The following is a 16,830-nucleotide window of genomic DNA, read 5'->3' on the forward strand; positions in this document are numbered from 1 at the left end:
GTATTTATATGTATATTTAAAAAAAAAAAATTATTTTGGTAATAAAGATAATTTTATTAAAATAAAAAATAAAAATAAAAATAGAGAGTTAGATTTCTAAAATTGGGTTTTAGAAATTTCACTTATCAAATTTCGGGTGACTTGTATAAGATTTTATAGTTAAATACAATTAATTTCCATTTATTTGAAAATTCATCAAATACTTATTTGATTTTGAATATGATAGAAGACTAATAAAAATATTAAATGAAAAAGATAAGAAAAATATTTAAAAAAATTTCAAATCAATAAAGACTAAGCATATTTAGCCAAAATCTTATAAATTATTTATCATTATTAAACTGCATCTAGGCAAGTGTTTTTTTTTTCTTTCTTCCTATAATGATCATTTTCACAAATCAAAATCATTTAAATGTATATAAACTACACCATAGAAACAACCCAAAAATAATTTATAAATAAGAACTATTGAAAACAATTCATTTTTAATTTTGATAAAAAATTGTATTTGAATTTGAATAAAAAATGTTCTAAAAAATTATTTCTTGTTTGATATATTAGATACTTATGCCCTATAATGTTAATAAATTGCTTTAATAAATCGTCAAACAAATCAAATGTAAGAAAAAAAAATTCATTAGCTTCAAAAAATGAAGACATTAAAAAAAAAAAAATCATTTCATTTTCCTCACGTATGTGTCATTTTCATTTTTATTTTTCTCACCTAGAAAATATCATTTTTCTCACAAATTTTAAAATATTTGAAGACATTGACTGGAGTGGAGTGATTGAACCGAGAGCCCAAGCCCAATTACTAACAAGTTTGGGCTTTGAGGTAAGAAAAATCGGACTAGTTGGTGTAAGAGCCCAAAAACCTTGGGTTCTCGGAAAATTTAAGAAAAAATACAATGAAAAAAATAGAAAAAATAAATAAATAATTTTTTTTTTAAAATTAATAAAATATTTCATATGAGCCCACTATATAATAAAACTTTCATTGAATTCTGACAACATAAACTCAAAAGCTCCTCTATGAGCCCACTCCTCTATTCTAAGCCACTTAAATATTAGACAGGCTATCTCGGAGGCTCTGAATCAGCCAAGCACACTATCGTCGAGCAACCCACGACTCCAAAACCAATTCATGACAAAGGCAAGGAAAAAGTAACGAATGCATTATTATCCCTTACCATATTTACTTCACATGAAAAATTATGAGAGTAACACTTTTGATTTACAAATTAAGCAAATTAAAAAGGGAAAGAACAAAAAAAAAAAAAAGTAACTGGTTTGGGGCGAAGGAAAAGTAGTATAATTGTGATCCATCTGAAATAAGGAGTAACTGGTCTGCATTTTCCGAATTTGCAGGGTGCATTGCCATTATCACCATTGTCACAGATGGGAGGAGATGTAAAGTACCTTGTGTTTGGTTTCATATAAGCTGTACAACAGCAGCAACTCGGAGGGCTCCATTTTGGAGGAGGTCTGCAAGCTCATCAAATAACAAGGCTGTGCGCCAGCCCCAACCTTTGGGAGCTTTTGGTAAGGGAATGCCCGTTTGTTTGAAGCGTCCAAACACCATCACATCTCTCTTTGACGGGCAAATCAACTGGATAGTCATTGCATATGAACCCCAGAGTTATTAAAAGATTTTTGGGCATGAAAGTCTGTAATATGATCGTGAAGAAAATGAGGGTTACTTAGGATTCACCTGATAACGAGCAGTGACCTTTTCACGAGAGTCCACATACATATGAACCTGAAAACAGGTGGAAAACATGGGGTTGGAGATTCAGCCTAGGATTTGATGAAGCACCAAATTCCATAATCATTAACCAAAGCTTGAGGTTTACAAAACTGTGGTTAATGATCACAAATTGACATCAGATGAGACAGAAAAAAAAAAGGTGCAATCAGAAAAGAAAATTTATGAAGCAACAATTTCTATAGATGACAGTTGATACAAAAGGCTATCTCATCCTTTGATTACAAAGGATGGGGCTGACCTTTCTGATAGAATCAGTTATCTCTGCCTTCCGTCGATGAAGAAATAATCCTGAAATAATGAATCATATGAAATGCACAGAACTCAACATGGTAATATGATTGCTTCTGGTTCTGATGCACAGAATGAATTTTTCCCAAAGGAAAATCTTTCAGCTAGTTGGAACATTACCTAGGGTTCTGCGTCCTTGAGGGTCTTCATCACTAAAAGCTTGAACACTAACCTGTAAAATCCAACAAATCAAACCAATAAATCTGTATCAGGACATTGTAAAGGTGGTTGGAAGCCTCATAACAGTCCAGGAGCATAGATAACCAGAATGAACAAGTGATATTCAAACACCTTCCATAAAGAACCAGCATAAAATACTTCGGGAGAGTGCTTGACTTGGCCATCACTTAGCCTGTGCACATCCTCAAATTCCACCCTGCAGAACCAATTGGGGATTATCACAATGTAGATTGAAGGTATTTTTTACTGGCTGAAGTCAAATGAAGAAAGAAAAGTTCAGTAGCCAGCAATTAAAAAAAATAGATAAAAAAATGACTTGGAAGATGGGAATTTTTATAGGATTCAGGATTGGTTCTAATGATTCATAATGATGTGAAAAGACTGATGATGGACTAGGACTTCAACAAATAGTGAACCAATGATTTGACTACAATGCCAAAAATCCCTAGCAAAAAAGGATTGCACATACTCAACACAGCAATTTGCAGTAACATAGTTTTTCTAGAGAAAGCGAGCAATATGCACATTTGGGTGGTGGCTAGAAGTAGTTCCACCACTTGATGCATCTATCAGTCTCTAACACAAAAACACAATCTCTCTGGAAGCCTTGTAGTGTGACATCTTCTAAAATATGCAAAGTGAAAGGAACTTACCCAAAACGAAAAGGAGGGAAGTGACTTAAAGGTGTTTTCATATCCAGTGGTATAGAAGAATTGTTCGCATTCTCCCACTCGATTCCAATGGCATTCTCTTGTGAATCTAGCATCTGCAGAGGAATACCGCTAGTACTCGGTGCTGTAATGGAAGCTCCACTTGATCTGCTCTGCAGGTCCGTCTCATACCCTCTCTCTGTTTGCTCTACATGAACATTGGGTATGTTGCTCCCTCCTTGGCTAAGCCCAACTAAAGCTGTTAAACCATCTCCAGATAGATCTCCATTATGGTCAGCTCTAGCCTCTAAATCATCATTAACAAGAGACTGCTGGCAATTTCTGTTGCCCATACTATAGGGTACACGGGAGAAGACAAAACGTGTTGGAGGCCAAGCAGCTGCAGAAACAAATGTAGTTCCACGTCCAATACCAGCAAGCCCATCAACAGTTCCTCTAACATGCACTCTAACAGGCCTAAAGTGGCTATTTGCCTGCCCCTGAGCAGATTCTGCGACATATACATTCCCTATGTGGTTAGGTGGATTATTCTGATCATGTTCTTGTGTGTAATAACCTGTAGTACTAACTCCATGTGAAATTCCAAATGGTTGCCGGCATGCACATGCCATACTCATTTGGAAGCAATTTTTGCAAGTGTCAGCACCAATTTCTTGCACCCGCTGGCTTAGAAGCATCTGTATGATAGCCATATAGTCAAAATTTAAAATTTTGTATCAAAGCCACTAGCACAGGCAGTTTTTAAAGGATGAATGCCTGTACTGGGATGACCAAGATGCCCAAACTATAGTGCTGGCGCACACACACACACACATAAGGGTTTTATACCCACTCTAGGAGGTCCCATAGTGGAGATCTCCTAGATTGAACCAGATCTACAGGTGTTTTGTAGGCTGCAACTTGGATGCTCATGCAGGATTGCAACTCAACCTCAAGCCCAACCAAACCTCTAATGCCCTCTATCTGAGATGGGGTAGACTAGGTGTCTTCCTAGGTTCATTTTTCCATGCTGGATTGGAGGGTTCATGTTTAGGTTATAAAACAAGAAAAACCATTTCCAAATCCAGAGATAAATATTAGCCCCAACAAAACCGGTTATAATGCTAAAATATTATAATCATAAAAAAACATTTGGCAAATATTAAAAAGAAGAAATTCTTGGTTAATTTTCAAATCGCGTTATTTTATAAATGATGATGATGCACCAATTAATCTTACGGATCTTCAAGGTTGGTGTATTCTTATATCACATATTTTCAGCCATGGGTGAAGGCAGGTATCACAGGGATATACATCTTCCCATTCTAACCCAAACTGAGGCCAGGTTAATGTTTCCCAACCCAAGCTCAACTCAGTCTACAAAAAGAAGCTACCCAAGGCCACCTAGAGTCAGATTGGGCTTGAGTTGAACCCATCTGGCTTTCAGCCTGAGGATTAGCGGATATATACATTTTCTTTGGTCACCAAGATGCTAGGTAAGATGGTTAAAATAGGAGGCTTCAGGTAAAAGGCAAAAGTTGGACCCCAATACTCCCTTGTATGCCAGATGCAAAACACTAATAGGAAGTATGAACACTCCTCATCTTTGCTTTCCATAAGCATTCTGTAGATAGTAGTAGAATGCAAACAAATTTAAGTTTCTGACCTGCAGCCAAAGACCATCATTCACAGCTTTGCAAGGGAATCCCAATTCTTCAAGCTGCCGTCTCACATTCAGAAGTGCCTCAAAAGACATGTTGCAATATAAGAGAGAACCCCCTTCAAAAATATTAGCAAATGCATCATATTCCTCCCTACAAACCCCAGAGTTCCCTTTATCATGACCTTTTACCTGTCTTCTGCCCACAACTCTGTCACCACATGAAGGAGGCAGACCACATCTTCCCCATTCACTGGGCATGGGGCCATTACAGGAAGAGTTCATGGAAGAGCAGTGTGCTGATTGATCCCCAGAAAGCCAATTATTGTTATTCAGGTAGCATGAACCTTCTTCAGATGGTCCTTCCATAGCCACTTCATTAGCCCCAAGTCCATCAGTTCCAACAGCAATAGGCATTTCAACATAAGAACATGAGGATCTAATTCCATCTGAAAATGTGTTGCTAAATGATGCAGTCTGTTCCATGCTGCAGGAGTATCTTGGCCCCACATTTGACTGAGTGCATGAAACTTGTTGTATTGTATTGGCCCCATATTGGAAGTCAACCACACCGTCAGCAAGCTCAACCAGAATATTATGAGCAGCATTATGGCCTTCTAGTTCATCTTTTAAATTCATATGCCCTAACTCAGATTCCAAAATTTTACTAGTGCCGTTATCAGTCAAGTTCTTTCCCTTCACTTTAGAAGAATTCGAATGAGTGCCCATCCCCATCTCAGAAGTGGAACTTTCTTGCTCAGGATGTTCAGCCTTGCAAAAAGCATCCTTTGCAAGGAGTGTGTATAATGCTAGTTCGAACCTTTTGACAAAAAAAGAAAAAGAAAATGGTGTTATCCAGACCATAGGAATATAAATTGTGAGTCACAAAACCTAGTTTTGGAGGCGGCTCAAAATGCCCCTTACCTTTTCTCTTCACTAGGTACCCACAGTTCATCTGAAGTCAACAATGCATGCAAAGTTTGAGAGGAAAGTTTAGGGAGCACCTATCCATGATGGGATGAGTTAGCAGCACAGATAGTATAATTGAGTAAAGTAACAACATAAAAATTTGTGCATCCTAAAAGACAAGTAAATGAAGTAAACATGATAAGATAGATTCTTCAAAAAGTTGTTCCAATTGGGAAAACATGACACGGATAGCATTTGCTGTAACAATAGTGGAATTAATATATAACTTACAGGAATGGGTCATGTTAATTGAACCTGTAGATGCAAAGAGGATTAGCTAAGTGTATCATGCAACAAAAAATATTTTTAATTAGACACAATTTGTTTAAAAATTGTAAATAAAAGAAGAAATGCACCGTGGACAAATAGTTTAATATTTTAATTGGTGATTTTTGACATTAAGTTCATTTCTTCATAACCTTCATTTTTCAATTATTTTTCTTTCTTTATTGCCTCTTTTTTTTTAAAATAAAATAAAATAAAATCTTATGTATTTGTTATTTTTCTCCATGCTATTATTTATGCATCATAAAATAATTTCCAACAGAAAGAGGCCAAATCAGTACATATTCTTTATCATATTTAACCATTATACGAAAAGAAATTAATCACATTTATTAAGAAATCCACTGAACAAGTTCAGAAGTCCTCCATCATTTAGATAATCAGAATATAATTCTCCCATGCAACAACTATTAGTACCACCATCTTCCATTATGAATAAAACCACATTTGGAAATTGGTAATAATAATAGATAGACAAAAATCCTGATCTTAAATCAATTTATAGGGTTTAGTATATCTAACAATTAGTTTGTAAATCTTCATATCTTAATTGAGATTTGTAAAATTCTTATAATGAATTGTAAGATTCAAATGTTTTGCTTAAGAATTGGACACAGATTCTAAAATCGTTTGGCTTAAGATTTTAGCACAGATTTCAAAAACTTAACCACAAAATATAAAATTTTAATCAAAATGATATAAAACGTAGGACATTTATATTGTTCATACTTTTTTTGATAGGTATTTATATTGTTCATACTGATAACATGAAAATAATTAGACAAAGATTAACAATTATTTAAATTAGGAGTAAGCACTCTAATAACAAATAAATGAGCATGTTGTTCAAGACACCAGTCATGCCAATGCTAGCTCAGTGCATTTACTTCCTTGTTTACACTTTCATCCAGCTTTAAAAATATCACCCTTTCTGGACAGAAATATATTCATCCCCTACCTCTTTCAACTCCATGGCACCACTTTGACAAAGGTAGCCCCAGCAAGCATTTCTAACTCGTTCTCCATGTATCCCATAATCTTGGCTCTCTGCAAATACCTGAATCATAAGCAGATGCAGTCAATAACTATAGAAATGGGTGGCATATAGGTAATATACAAAGAGGATATGCAGGCATCTTGAACCTGATAAGCTAAGAAGTTTGAAGTCCACAGTTCAGATATTATGAAGTCTGTGCAAATCGCACACAAATCCTGCAAGCACAATCTCCGAGGTGGATTACATACACACACAAACACCAAGAATGCTATAAGTAGGCCAAGAAAAAGAATATGACAAAGAAATGTGCATCACAATTTTGTGAATCACGGTTATACAATAAGAATGAAAGGAATATTATTGGCCTACAGTATTGGATACCTGAAGGTCAAGAAAAGAAGCAGCGGCAAGAACACGAAATGCATTATTGTCATTAAGTTTTGGATGATGACCATAAAGATAAGCCAAAGCCATTTCAATTGCCTCCCCATTAACATTGCTATCATCCACATGCAAGGTCACAATTGAAGCATTGGCTTCTTTCCAAGGACCATGAAGCATGTTCCTGCCAAACATATTATATGCAGCAAATAAAGTTGGACCACATAAGTCATAAGCATGAAAATACAAACAAGCACATGAAATAGTTAACAATAGCTATATATACTCTTTGACTCAACTCAAAAGAGACAATTGGCATTATAAAGGAAAGGCATGAAATAATTTGATTCTGTGCCTATTGGCAAAAGGTTTTCCATTCTCAGGATAACTACAATGATAGTTATAGCAACTAACAAAACAATTTTTGCTTTTTCTATCCAAATCTTAAGACTTGGTCACATTGGACATTTGAGATCATGGATTTGAGCCTAAACCAAACCTCGATTTTTATAACCAATTAACCTAATCATATAAAAAAATTAAGAAAATCAACCCAATTTAATCTAGGAAAACCAACTACTTTGGTTCAACACATGTCTTTCACTCTTTTAACTTCATCCTAGCACACGAGCTAAAAAATTAACCGACATGCCTTTTTGCCAGACCCTCTATCCACATTCCTTTTATCCCTCCTCTTGTCTCACTTCCACTATTTATTTTGTAGCAGGGACAACTTTGCCTCATTCCATCCACAATATTCACATCCACTTCTCAAGAAATGCATCCATTATTTCCCGATCCTTTCTATCTAAAAAATCCGCATATGCACATAGGAGCTATTTAACCCACGATTAAGGACTTCAATTATCGCCTATTTAAACAAATCTCATGCTTCCAATCTATGTATCATAATGATAAAAATCCTCAACAACATTCCCATCGAAAATGAATTGAACGACCACCAACTACCCTTCGCAAAAGACAAAACAAACTACTGAAAATAACCAAGATTACATAGGCAGTTTTCAATTTCCTTTAACAAAAAAACCTAAAATAATATTTCCTTTCACAGAAGAGTGTGGAGAAGAAGCGCAAACCTGAAGTAAGAACTGCGAGAGAGGATCAAGCGATGAAGGCGGTAGGTGGAGCCCATTGCGTGGACGACGATGTCAGAGAAGGAACCCGAAGTGAAGCCCTCCAATTGGATGTGGTCGCAGAGGGAGGTAAGGTTGCAATCCAAAGCGCGTAGCTCGCCGCTGCTCCTGTCGTTATCAGAGTGTTGCGCCGGCGGAATCGCCATTTTGACCGGAGGGCCGTAGGAGCGGGGTTTGTGGTATTGAGGTTGCATTTTCTGAGTATCGGTCACAGTGCGGGAAGTCCGATCAGAGTCTTCACAGCCATTGCTGGTAAGAGCTTCCAGATACCATATACAACCCCGAATGGGGATTCCATTGGGCCTTTTTTTTTTTTTTTTCTTTCTCGACTTGTGAAATTACGGAAATGTTCGCGTCTTCTGAATTACGTAAGAAAGTGAGACTAAAAATGAGAAGAAGACAAAGGATATGTTTGTAATTTCATTTATTATTTGAGAAAAATCGTGAGGATTAAGTATCTTAAGAGAAAAAGGTTAAAGTCAAGTAGAATCCCTTGCTCTACACGTACTTGGAATTTTGGACTTTGGAGTACATTAAGAAGGATTGGAAGTGCTTGGTAATGATTTAGAGGTCCTTTTAAAGAGGTAGGTGTTTGAATTTTTTTTATTTGTATTAAAAAAAACAAATTAATTCTTGCTTTAATATTAGACTTGTCCCCACAAAAATATTACAAAATAAAAACAATTTTACAAAAATTATTTTCAATTTTGACTTTTTAATGAAAACATAGATTGGGTTATTTACCAACCCTTCAAATAGGGTTTTGGATCATGTGAAAAATAAATCGTCAGTTCAATGTAAAAATATGTTTAGTAGTAATTCTAATCAATTTTTTCAATATTTATAAGGTTTGAAAAATAAAAATGTCTGAGTGTTAAAAAAATTATAAATATTTTTTTAAATCATCATTGGATTGACTTTAAATGATATTCAGGTAAATTTTAATATTGTCAAAATTTACGTTTAAATGAAAGTTTTAGGGTACGGATGAGATATCCATTGAAGATTTATTATGTTAGAAAATACCATATTGAATATAAGTTTTAGAAAGGACCTAAAAGACATATTTTTGTGATTAAACGAGCCATTTTTACCCAAATTTTAAAGAGATGCGAAATGCATGGTGTTTGTCTAAGGAGAAAAATATTAGAATGATAAAACGGTGTCGTTTTCACATGGGCATTGAAAGGAGGAAACGGTGTCGTTTTAGTCGATGCCAAAACGATGCGTTTCATTCTCCATCTGTACACTTCTGTTCAAAACCCTAAACTGAAAGCTTTCTCCCTGTTTTGGCCCAGAAGATTGTCCTGGTGCGTGAATTTCCTCTAAGTTTTTATTTTTCTTCAATTTAGTTTTTTCAAAAATTGAAATCTTTCTAGAGTTCGTTGTTCAGTTGAAACTCTCCCAAACCGATCAAGGATTGTAAAGTGATGATTCTTGACATGTTAGTTCGATTTGCTATTTGTGTATCTGAATTTCAACTTAAGGCTCAGTTTGGTTGATGAGAAAACGTGGCAAAAGAAAAAAATTAATAGAATAAACATTTTGAATCCTATGTTTAGTGAACAACTCACCACTACTCAGCCTATAAGTTGCTCTGATTTTAGTTATGCAGGTTTTTCCCCCTTCTTCTTGGGCTCTATCGAACTCCAAATAATGAAACAATTTAAAATGCAAAGTTTTATTCTTTTGGCTTTTCCATCATTTTCTCAACAACCAAACAGAGCAATAGAAAAAGAGTAATGGTCGAACTAAAGTAAAACTAGGCTTTGAGTGATTAGAAAAGGGATTTAAAATCTCATCTTTCACAAATGGGAATAAAATCATTTATTGCTACATGCAGACATTGTAATGTTCTCTATGTTTTCTGGTCTGCCTATCATATAATTCTCTCTGTTATTTATTGATTACATGCTTGAAGATACAGATGGGTCTATGATCATTGGGCTATATTGGAGTAGTTCAACTTTTTGAGAGGTCGTTAGGTTCGTCAAAAATTTCACCCAAATTGTTAGTTCCAAATTTTTAGATGTGAACATAATATGGGCTTCATTCAGATGATGTGATGTCATTGTTAACAAATGAAATATTTACAAATCTTAATGATATGTAATTTTTATGTGTGCATGTGTTAACACGTGTGTGTGTGTGATTTTGGTAGTGCTTCTGTCATATGATTGCATTGACTTTATAAAATCATCGACTTGCAGTTCTGGAGGATAAGGGGCATAGCAGCAACTCAGAATGCATAGATGAAGATGCTCTTAACTAAGAATCAAGGTAAACTGGATGGGTGTTTTCTTTATCGAGTGATATAATTTCATATTCTTGGGCATTTTCCATGTGTCCTAATCCGATGCAATCTTAAGCCTTTATTTCTTTCTTTTACACATTACACGTTTGTCTATGCACGCATAATTTCTTTCCTTCTTAGTTGAGGAGGGTGTTGATACTTGAAGAAAGGGGTTGATTGGATAGCTGTATCATCTGATAATTAAATCTTTTACTGGTGAACCATTTGTAGAGTTGAATTTGTTGGTTGGCTGGTTCTTTACCCTTGCATGTCCAAACTGTTATTGATAAGTGGTATACTGTCTACAGTTGCTTTTTTGAGTGACCAAACCCCCCATCCTTTCTTCTAACTTGGTACTAATTGCTAGCTGCCTTATGTGGTGCTGCAGGACAAATCTTTCGTTCTTTTCCAAAAGGCTGTTATATTTCCAGCATTTGTAAGAAGTTCTCATCCTCATGTAATGGACCTTCTGAGGTGGATGGGAAAGTTGTTTTTTCGGCCGATGGTGTTGATAAAAAAATCCCTAGAAACAATGAGGGTATAAGAAAAGGAGTGGATGATGTATGCTGTATCTTGGAGAGTGGTCCTTGGGGACCAACCTTGGAGAACTCTCTATCTGCACTTGGTGAAAAACCTCTACCAGAATTAGTAATTGGAGTCTTGAAGAGACTTAAGGATGCCAATACTGCAGTAAATTATTTTCAATGGGCTGAGAAACAAACTGAAAAAGTACATTGTCCAGAAGCATATAATTCGCTTCTCATGGTAATGGCTCGGAATACAGAGTTTGACCATCTGGAACGTATATTGGAAGAAATGAGTCTTTCTGGGTTTGGCCCATCTAGTAACATATCTATTGAGCTGGTTGCAAACTGTGTCAAGTCTCGGAAGTTGCGAGAGGCTTTTGATATTATACAAACCATGCGAAAGTTCAAGTTCCGCCCAGCATTTTCAGCGTATACAATTTTAATTGGTGCTCTGTCTGAGGTTCGTGAGCCTGATCCCATGCTCATTCTCTTTCATCAGATGCAGGAGCTAGGTTATGAAGTAAATGTGCATCTCTTTACAACTCTCATTCGTGTATTTGCCAGGGAAGGTCGGGTTGATGCTGCTCTTTCCCTGTTGGATGAGATGAAGAGCAACTCTTTAGATGCAGATATCGTTCTTTATAATGTCTGTATAGATTGCTTTGGCAAGGCAGGTAAGGTGGATATGTCCTGGAAATTCTTTCATGAGATGAAATCACATGGCCTTATGCCTGATGATGTGACATATACTAGCATGATAGGGGTTCTCTGCAAAGCTAATAGACTGGATGAAGCTGTGGAGCTATTTGAACAGTTGGAACAGAATAGGAAAGTTCCATGTGCTTATGCTTACAACACCATGATCATGGGTTATGGATCAGCTGGAAAATTTGATGAAGCTTATGGTTTACTTGAGAGGCAAAAGGCAAAGGGAAGCATTCCCAGTGTTATTGCATACAACTGCATTCTTACTTGTCTTGGGAAGAAAAGGAGAGTTGAGGAGGCTTTAAGAATCTTTGAGGAGATGAAGAGAGATGCAGTTCCCAATGTTCCAACTTATAATATTCTCATAGACATGCTTTGCAGGGAAGGGAAACTCAACGCTGCTTTGGAAATTCGGGATGACATGGAAAGAGCTGGCCTGTTTCCTAATGTTTTGACTGTGAACATAATGATTGATAGGCTATGTAAAGCTCAAAAACTTGAGGAAGCTTGTTCTATATTTGAAGGGATGGATGATAAAGTTTGCACCCCAAATGCAGTTACATTTTCGTCTCTCATAGATGGTTTGGGTAAATGTGGTAGAGTGGATGATGCCTACAGCCTATATGAAAAGATGCTGGATTGTGGTCATGTTCCTGGTGCTATTGTCTATACATCCCTCATTAGAAGCTTCTTCAAGTGCGGTAGGAAGGAAGATGGTCACAAGATCTACAAGGAGATGGTCCATACAGGCTGTTCTCCTGATCTAACCCTTATTAATACCTACATGGATTGTGTTTTCAAAGCTGGTGAAACTGAGAAAGGCAGGGCTTTGTTTCGGGAGATTAATGCCCATGGCTTCATTCCAGACGCTCGGAGCTATTCTATCCTTATCCATGGTCTTGTAAAAGCAGGTTTGGCAAATGAGACCTATGAACTGTTCTATGCAATGAAGGAGCAAGGCTGTGTTCTGGACACCCATGCTTACAATGCTGTGATTGATGGATTCTGCAAGTCAGGTAAGGTGAACAAAGCTTACCAGCTACTGGAGGAAATGAAGGTGAAGGGTCACCCACCCACTGTGGTTACCTATGGTTCTGTCATTGATGGGCTTGCCAAGATTGACAGACTTGATGAAGCATACATGCTCTTTGAAGAAGCAAAATCAAATGGAATAAAATTAAATGTAGTTGTGTATAGTAGTCTTATTGATGGGTTCGGGAAGGTGGGTAGAATTGATGAAGCATATCTAATCATGGAAGAGTTGATGCAGAAAGGTTTGACACCTAATGTATATACATGGAATTGCTTGCTTGACGCACTGGTAAAAGCCGAAGAAATTAATGAAGCCCTCATCTGCTTTCAGTCTATGAAAGACTTGAAATGCCCTCCCAACCAGATAACATACAGCATTCTCATAAATGGTCTCTGTAGGGTTCGAAAATTCAACAAGGCCTTTGTGTTTTGGCAAGAGATGCAGAAGCTGGGATTAAAACCCAATACAATCACCTACACCACCATGATCTCAGGACTTGCAAAGGCTGGAAACATATTAGAGGCCAGTGGGCTCTTCAGTAGGTTCAAGGCAAATGGGGGCATACCTGACTCAGCTAGTTATAATGCTATGATAGAAGGATTGAGCAGTGCAAACAAGGCCATGGATGCATATGCACTTTTTGAGGAAACTCGTTTGAAAGGTTGCAATATACATACCAAAACCTGTGTCGTTCTTTTAGACGCACTGCATAAGGCTGAATGCCTTGAACAGGCTGCAATTGTGGGTGCTGTATTAAAGGAAACAGCCAAGTCTCAACATGCTTCAAGATCCTTCTAACATCAGGATTAAGTTTTTGGTAATTACTGGAGACCTGGATATCTTGTAGTTCACCTTTTTTTCTTGTTGATGAGACAAGGGCCCTCCTTAGTTTTGTTGATGAGGAACAAATAGCATTCTGTTCCTAAAGATTCTTTGTAGCATCACATTATTCTACAGGGATGAACTCGCTTTCCCTGGGAATACCTTGTGACAGACAGTTCAGCAATCTGCAATTGAGGAGTCATTTTATTCAGGTTGAGTGCAGGGAAAGAGTGAATTCGACTGAAAAAGATGAGCTGGTGAGAAACACCAGATGTTTTAATTTTTTGGAGGTGGATATGAACCTAACTAACAGAGACACATGGAGAAACAGGATCACTGCAGTGGAGCTTGAATAAGTGGGACTAGGGTTTTGTTGATTTCATTGAGAATGATTGTTATTGAAGATGGAGGGGACATGTTATATTCCTGAATGGAGTTTCTTTGTGAAAATGATATGAACACAAATCTGCAGCTGCTGCATTTCTAGTCATCTCTCATTGAGATCATGGTGCAATGAGTATATAAGCGTCACTTCTCATAAAAAATTACTTTTAAATTTATAAATTTAATTAAGCTTGTTTGGATACACCTTATTTTTTACTATTTAAAAAAATTTAATTATAATTTTTGATGATTTTTCATTGAGGTACCCATCAAGTATGGAGAAGTGTGGTCTCAATAAATGACATATGATATTAAGTTCGAATCTCATCATTGATGATACCCTAAATTTACCCGATACTGATTGTTTGGGACGGTCAGCATCTTGAGGTTTGGGTTCTCATAGAGAGTCAATTTAGTCATGAAAGGTTTCTCGATTATAAATAAATAAATAAAAACATTTTTCATTAAGGTTTTAATATTCATGCTTTAATTTTTTGTTTCAACATGTGTTTATTAAATAATTTAAGAGTGCACAACCTTTAATACTTTTATTTTTATATTTTGACAATCGAAATTTAAAAATAAAAAGCGAAATAGCTAATCAAGCATGGCTTCAAAATTATTTTCAAATTTTTAATTATTAAAAAAAAAAATTGAAACCACAAAAAATTATGTGACTTCTTTCCCCTTCTTTGTTCCTTATGTTTTCCTTTGATTAATAATTTTGGGTAAGGCACTAAATTAATGTTTTAAAATTAGGGGTTCAAAATGATATTTAGCTTTATTGCAGGGGTCTGGATAGGATTTTACCTTTCGTGAGTGAGAACCATCTGATCTGGGCCCACCTTATAGGGCAGAGGCTCCATCGGTCCATCCTTGAAATACGAACATAGCAACTGTACATGGACTCCACCGCAGAGGATCTCAAGCGCCATCCCACTTTCAGAAATGTAACCGTTACGAGGAGAAAAGTTCAACGTCTCTTTTTTTAGGCCTTCTGGTTTTCAAAATTTAAATTTTAAGATACGAAGGTCGGACATATTCACTTTCCATATTAGCATCAAAGCTACTGATTCCTTTAAATCAATCAAACGCTTCAATCTTCCAGACACGCACACGCTCTCTGTTTGGATCTGTTTCTTTCTCTCTCAAAGAAATGGCTCTGAGGTCTCTGGATAATGCTCTCCCGACAACACCGGAAAGGCCCAAAAAGCAAGCGAAAGTTGCAGTTTCAATTCAGAAACAGTCTGATTTTGGTGTGAATGATGAGAACAAAGCTCCATTGCCACCAACTGCAGATGCCACCATTGACTACATCTCTTCTGAGAATCTTAAAGCCATGCCTGACCCAGAAACTCAGATAACTGTAAGTCTCCCTCTCTCAGTGGCTCCTCTGGAGGGAAAATTTACTTGTGATTTGAGTTAATTGTGTGTATTTCGTTTGGAAATGAAGGGTTTGACTGAGGGATTGGATTCCAAGGATTGGGCCAAGGTGTGTGAATCTCTGAACGACGCTAGGCGGTTTGCGCTGTATCATTCCGCTCTGATGGCACCGATCTTGTAAGGGAATTTCTAATTTTGAAATGTTTTTCGGAAAATGAAGATGGGGGTCGGCTGATGTTTGTGGTGTTTGCAGAGAAAAAGTGCTGTTGGTGCTGGTGAAGGCCATGAAGAACCCAAGAAGTGCTCTGTCCAAGACCTCTATCATGGCTTCAACTGATATCTTCAATACCTTTGGTGATGAGTTGCTTCAGCCCACCAACTCTGATGCATTTGACCACATGGTATGGTCCATCTCTATGATCTTACCTCTGCTGCATTTTATGTATTTGATTCTTCTGTGGGATAATTAGCGAGGCAAAATATAGAAAGAGTTTGTAAATGAAGCAAAATATGAAGTTCAAATAGACTCATCATCTAATATATGAATGCCCAATTATTTTCTGACTACTAGCTTGGTTGGTTTGTTGGGTTATTTACACAGCTGCTGCAGCTATTGTTGAAGGCATCACAAGATAAGAAGTTTGTATGTGAAGAGGCAGACAAGGCACTCAAGGCAATGGTGGGTTCCATGACTCCTCTCCCTCTGCTCCAAAAGCTCCAGGCTTATGTTAACCATGCCAACCTCAGAATCAGGGCCAAAGCTGCCATATCCATCTCCCATTGTGTCTCCAAGATGGTATAATTATAATGGACTAATCACTCTTTCATGCCTGTTAACTTGCACCCACAGAATTGCGTTTGACTGGTGATCTAATCTTTTTCAGGGGCTGGAGGGAATGAAAGAGTTTGGGTTGGTTTCACTGGTTCAAATTGCTGCTGAATTGTTGAATGATAGACTGCCTGAGGCGAGGGAGGCAGCTAGGAGCACTGTGATCTCAATTTATGATGCGTTTACGGAGAATGAAGAACAGAAACAGGAATCATGGCAAAACTTTTGTCAATCAAATTTAACCCCTCTTCATGCTCAATCGATGGTTAAAATTATCTCTTCTCAGTAGTTTTATGTGATACGCACAACTGATGAGCGTAGACCTTGTTTTTCTCAGTTCATGTAGTTTAGATCTTGTTCCTCAGCTCATGTAAATGCTGTAATACATGATTCTATATGAGGGAAAGCAATAAAGGATGGTTTGTTTAAGGTTACATGATTCTAGATGAGGGCAATAGAAGAACAAAAAATTCTGAATGGGGTCCACACGAGAAATCATAGCCAGAGAGGGGGCCGCGGGGG

At 36.9% G+C, this 16,830-nt stretch overlaps 3 protein-coding genes across 4 annotated transcripts; 2 read left to right on the forward strand and 1 right to left on the reverse strand.

Moving 5' to 3' along the window:
- Positions 1-1,145: 1,145 nt before the first annotated feature.
- LOC100254500 (uncharacterized) lies at positions 1,146-8,859 on the reverse strand. Its single transcript, XM_010651417.3, has 12 exons — positions 8,276-8,859; positions 7,179-7,362; positions 6,944-7,012; positions 6,759-6,857; positions 5,471-5,550; positions 4,553-5,366; positions 2,890-3,584; positions 2,348-2,432; positions 2,177-2,228; positions 2,007-2,056; positions 1,712-1,759; positions 1,146-1,609 (listed from the first exon to the last, which is right to left on the reverse strand). The coding sequence occupies exons 1-12, from the start codon at positions 8,524-8,526 to the stop codon at positions 1,433-1,435; spliced, it is 2,604 nt and encodes an 867-aa protein (XP_010649719.1). The 5' UTR covers positions 8,527-8,859; the 3' UTR covers positions 1,146-1,432.
- A 679-nt stretch (positions 8,860-9,538) lies between these two features.
- Positions 9,539-14,202, forward strand: LOC100249392 (pentatricopeptide repeat-containing protein At3g06920). 2 transcript variants are annotated; one of them, XM_010651418.2, is made up of 3 exons: positions 9,539-9,642; positions 10,543-10,612; positions 11,014-14,202. In XM_010651418.2, exons 2-3 carry the CDS (start codon positions 10,585-10,587, stop codon positions 13,686-13,688), a joined length of 2,703 nt encoding a protein of 900 aa, XP_010649720.1. In that variant the 5' UTR covers positions 9,539-9,642; positions 10,543-10,584; the 3' UTR covers positions 13,689-14,202. The 2 variants fall into 2 exon arrangements, with proteins under 2 accessions (XP_010649720.1, XP_010649721.1); XM_010651419.3 differs by lacking the exon at positions 9,539-9,642 and adding an exon at positions 9,664-10,317.
- A 910-nt stretch (positions 14,203-15,112) lies between these two features.
- Positions 15,113-16,742, forward strand: LOC100853751 (uncharacterized). The gene is made up of 5 exons (XM_003631925.4): positions 15,113-15,462; positions 15,550-15,656; positions 15,733-15,880; positions 16,081-16,275; positions 16,364-16,742. Exons 1-5 carry the CDS (start codon positions 15,253-15,255, stop codon positions 16,595-16,597), a joined length of 894 nt encoding a protein of 297 aa, XP_003631973.1. The 5' UTR covers positions 15,113-15,252; the 3' UTR covers positions 16,598-16,742.
- Positions 16,743-16,830: the final 88 nt, after the last annotated feature.

Source organism: Vitis vinifera, chromosome 5, assembly GCF_030704535.1.
Source record: "Vitis vinifera cultivar Pinot Noir 40024 chromosome 5, ASM3070453v1".
NCBI lineage: Eukaryota > Viridiplantae > Streptophyta > Magnoliopsida > Vitales > Vitaceae > Vitis > Vitis vinifera.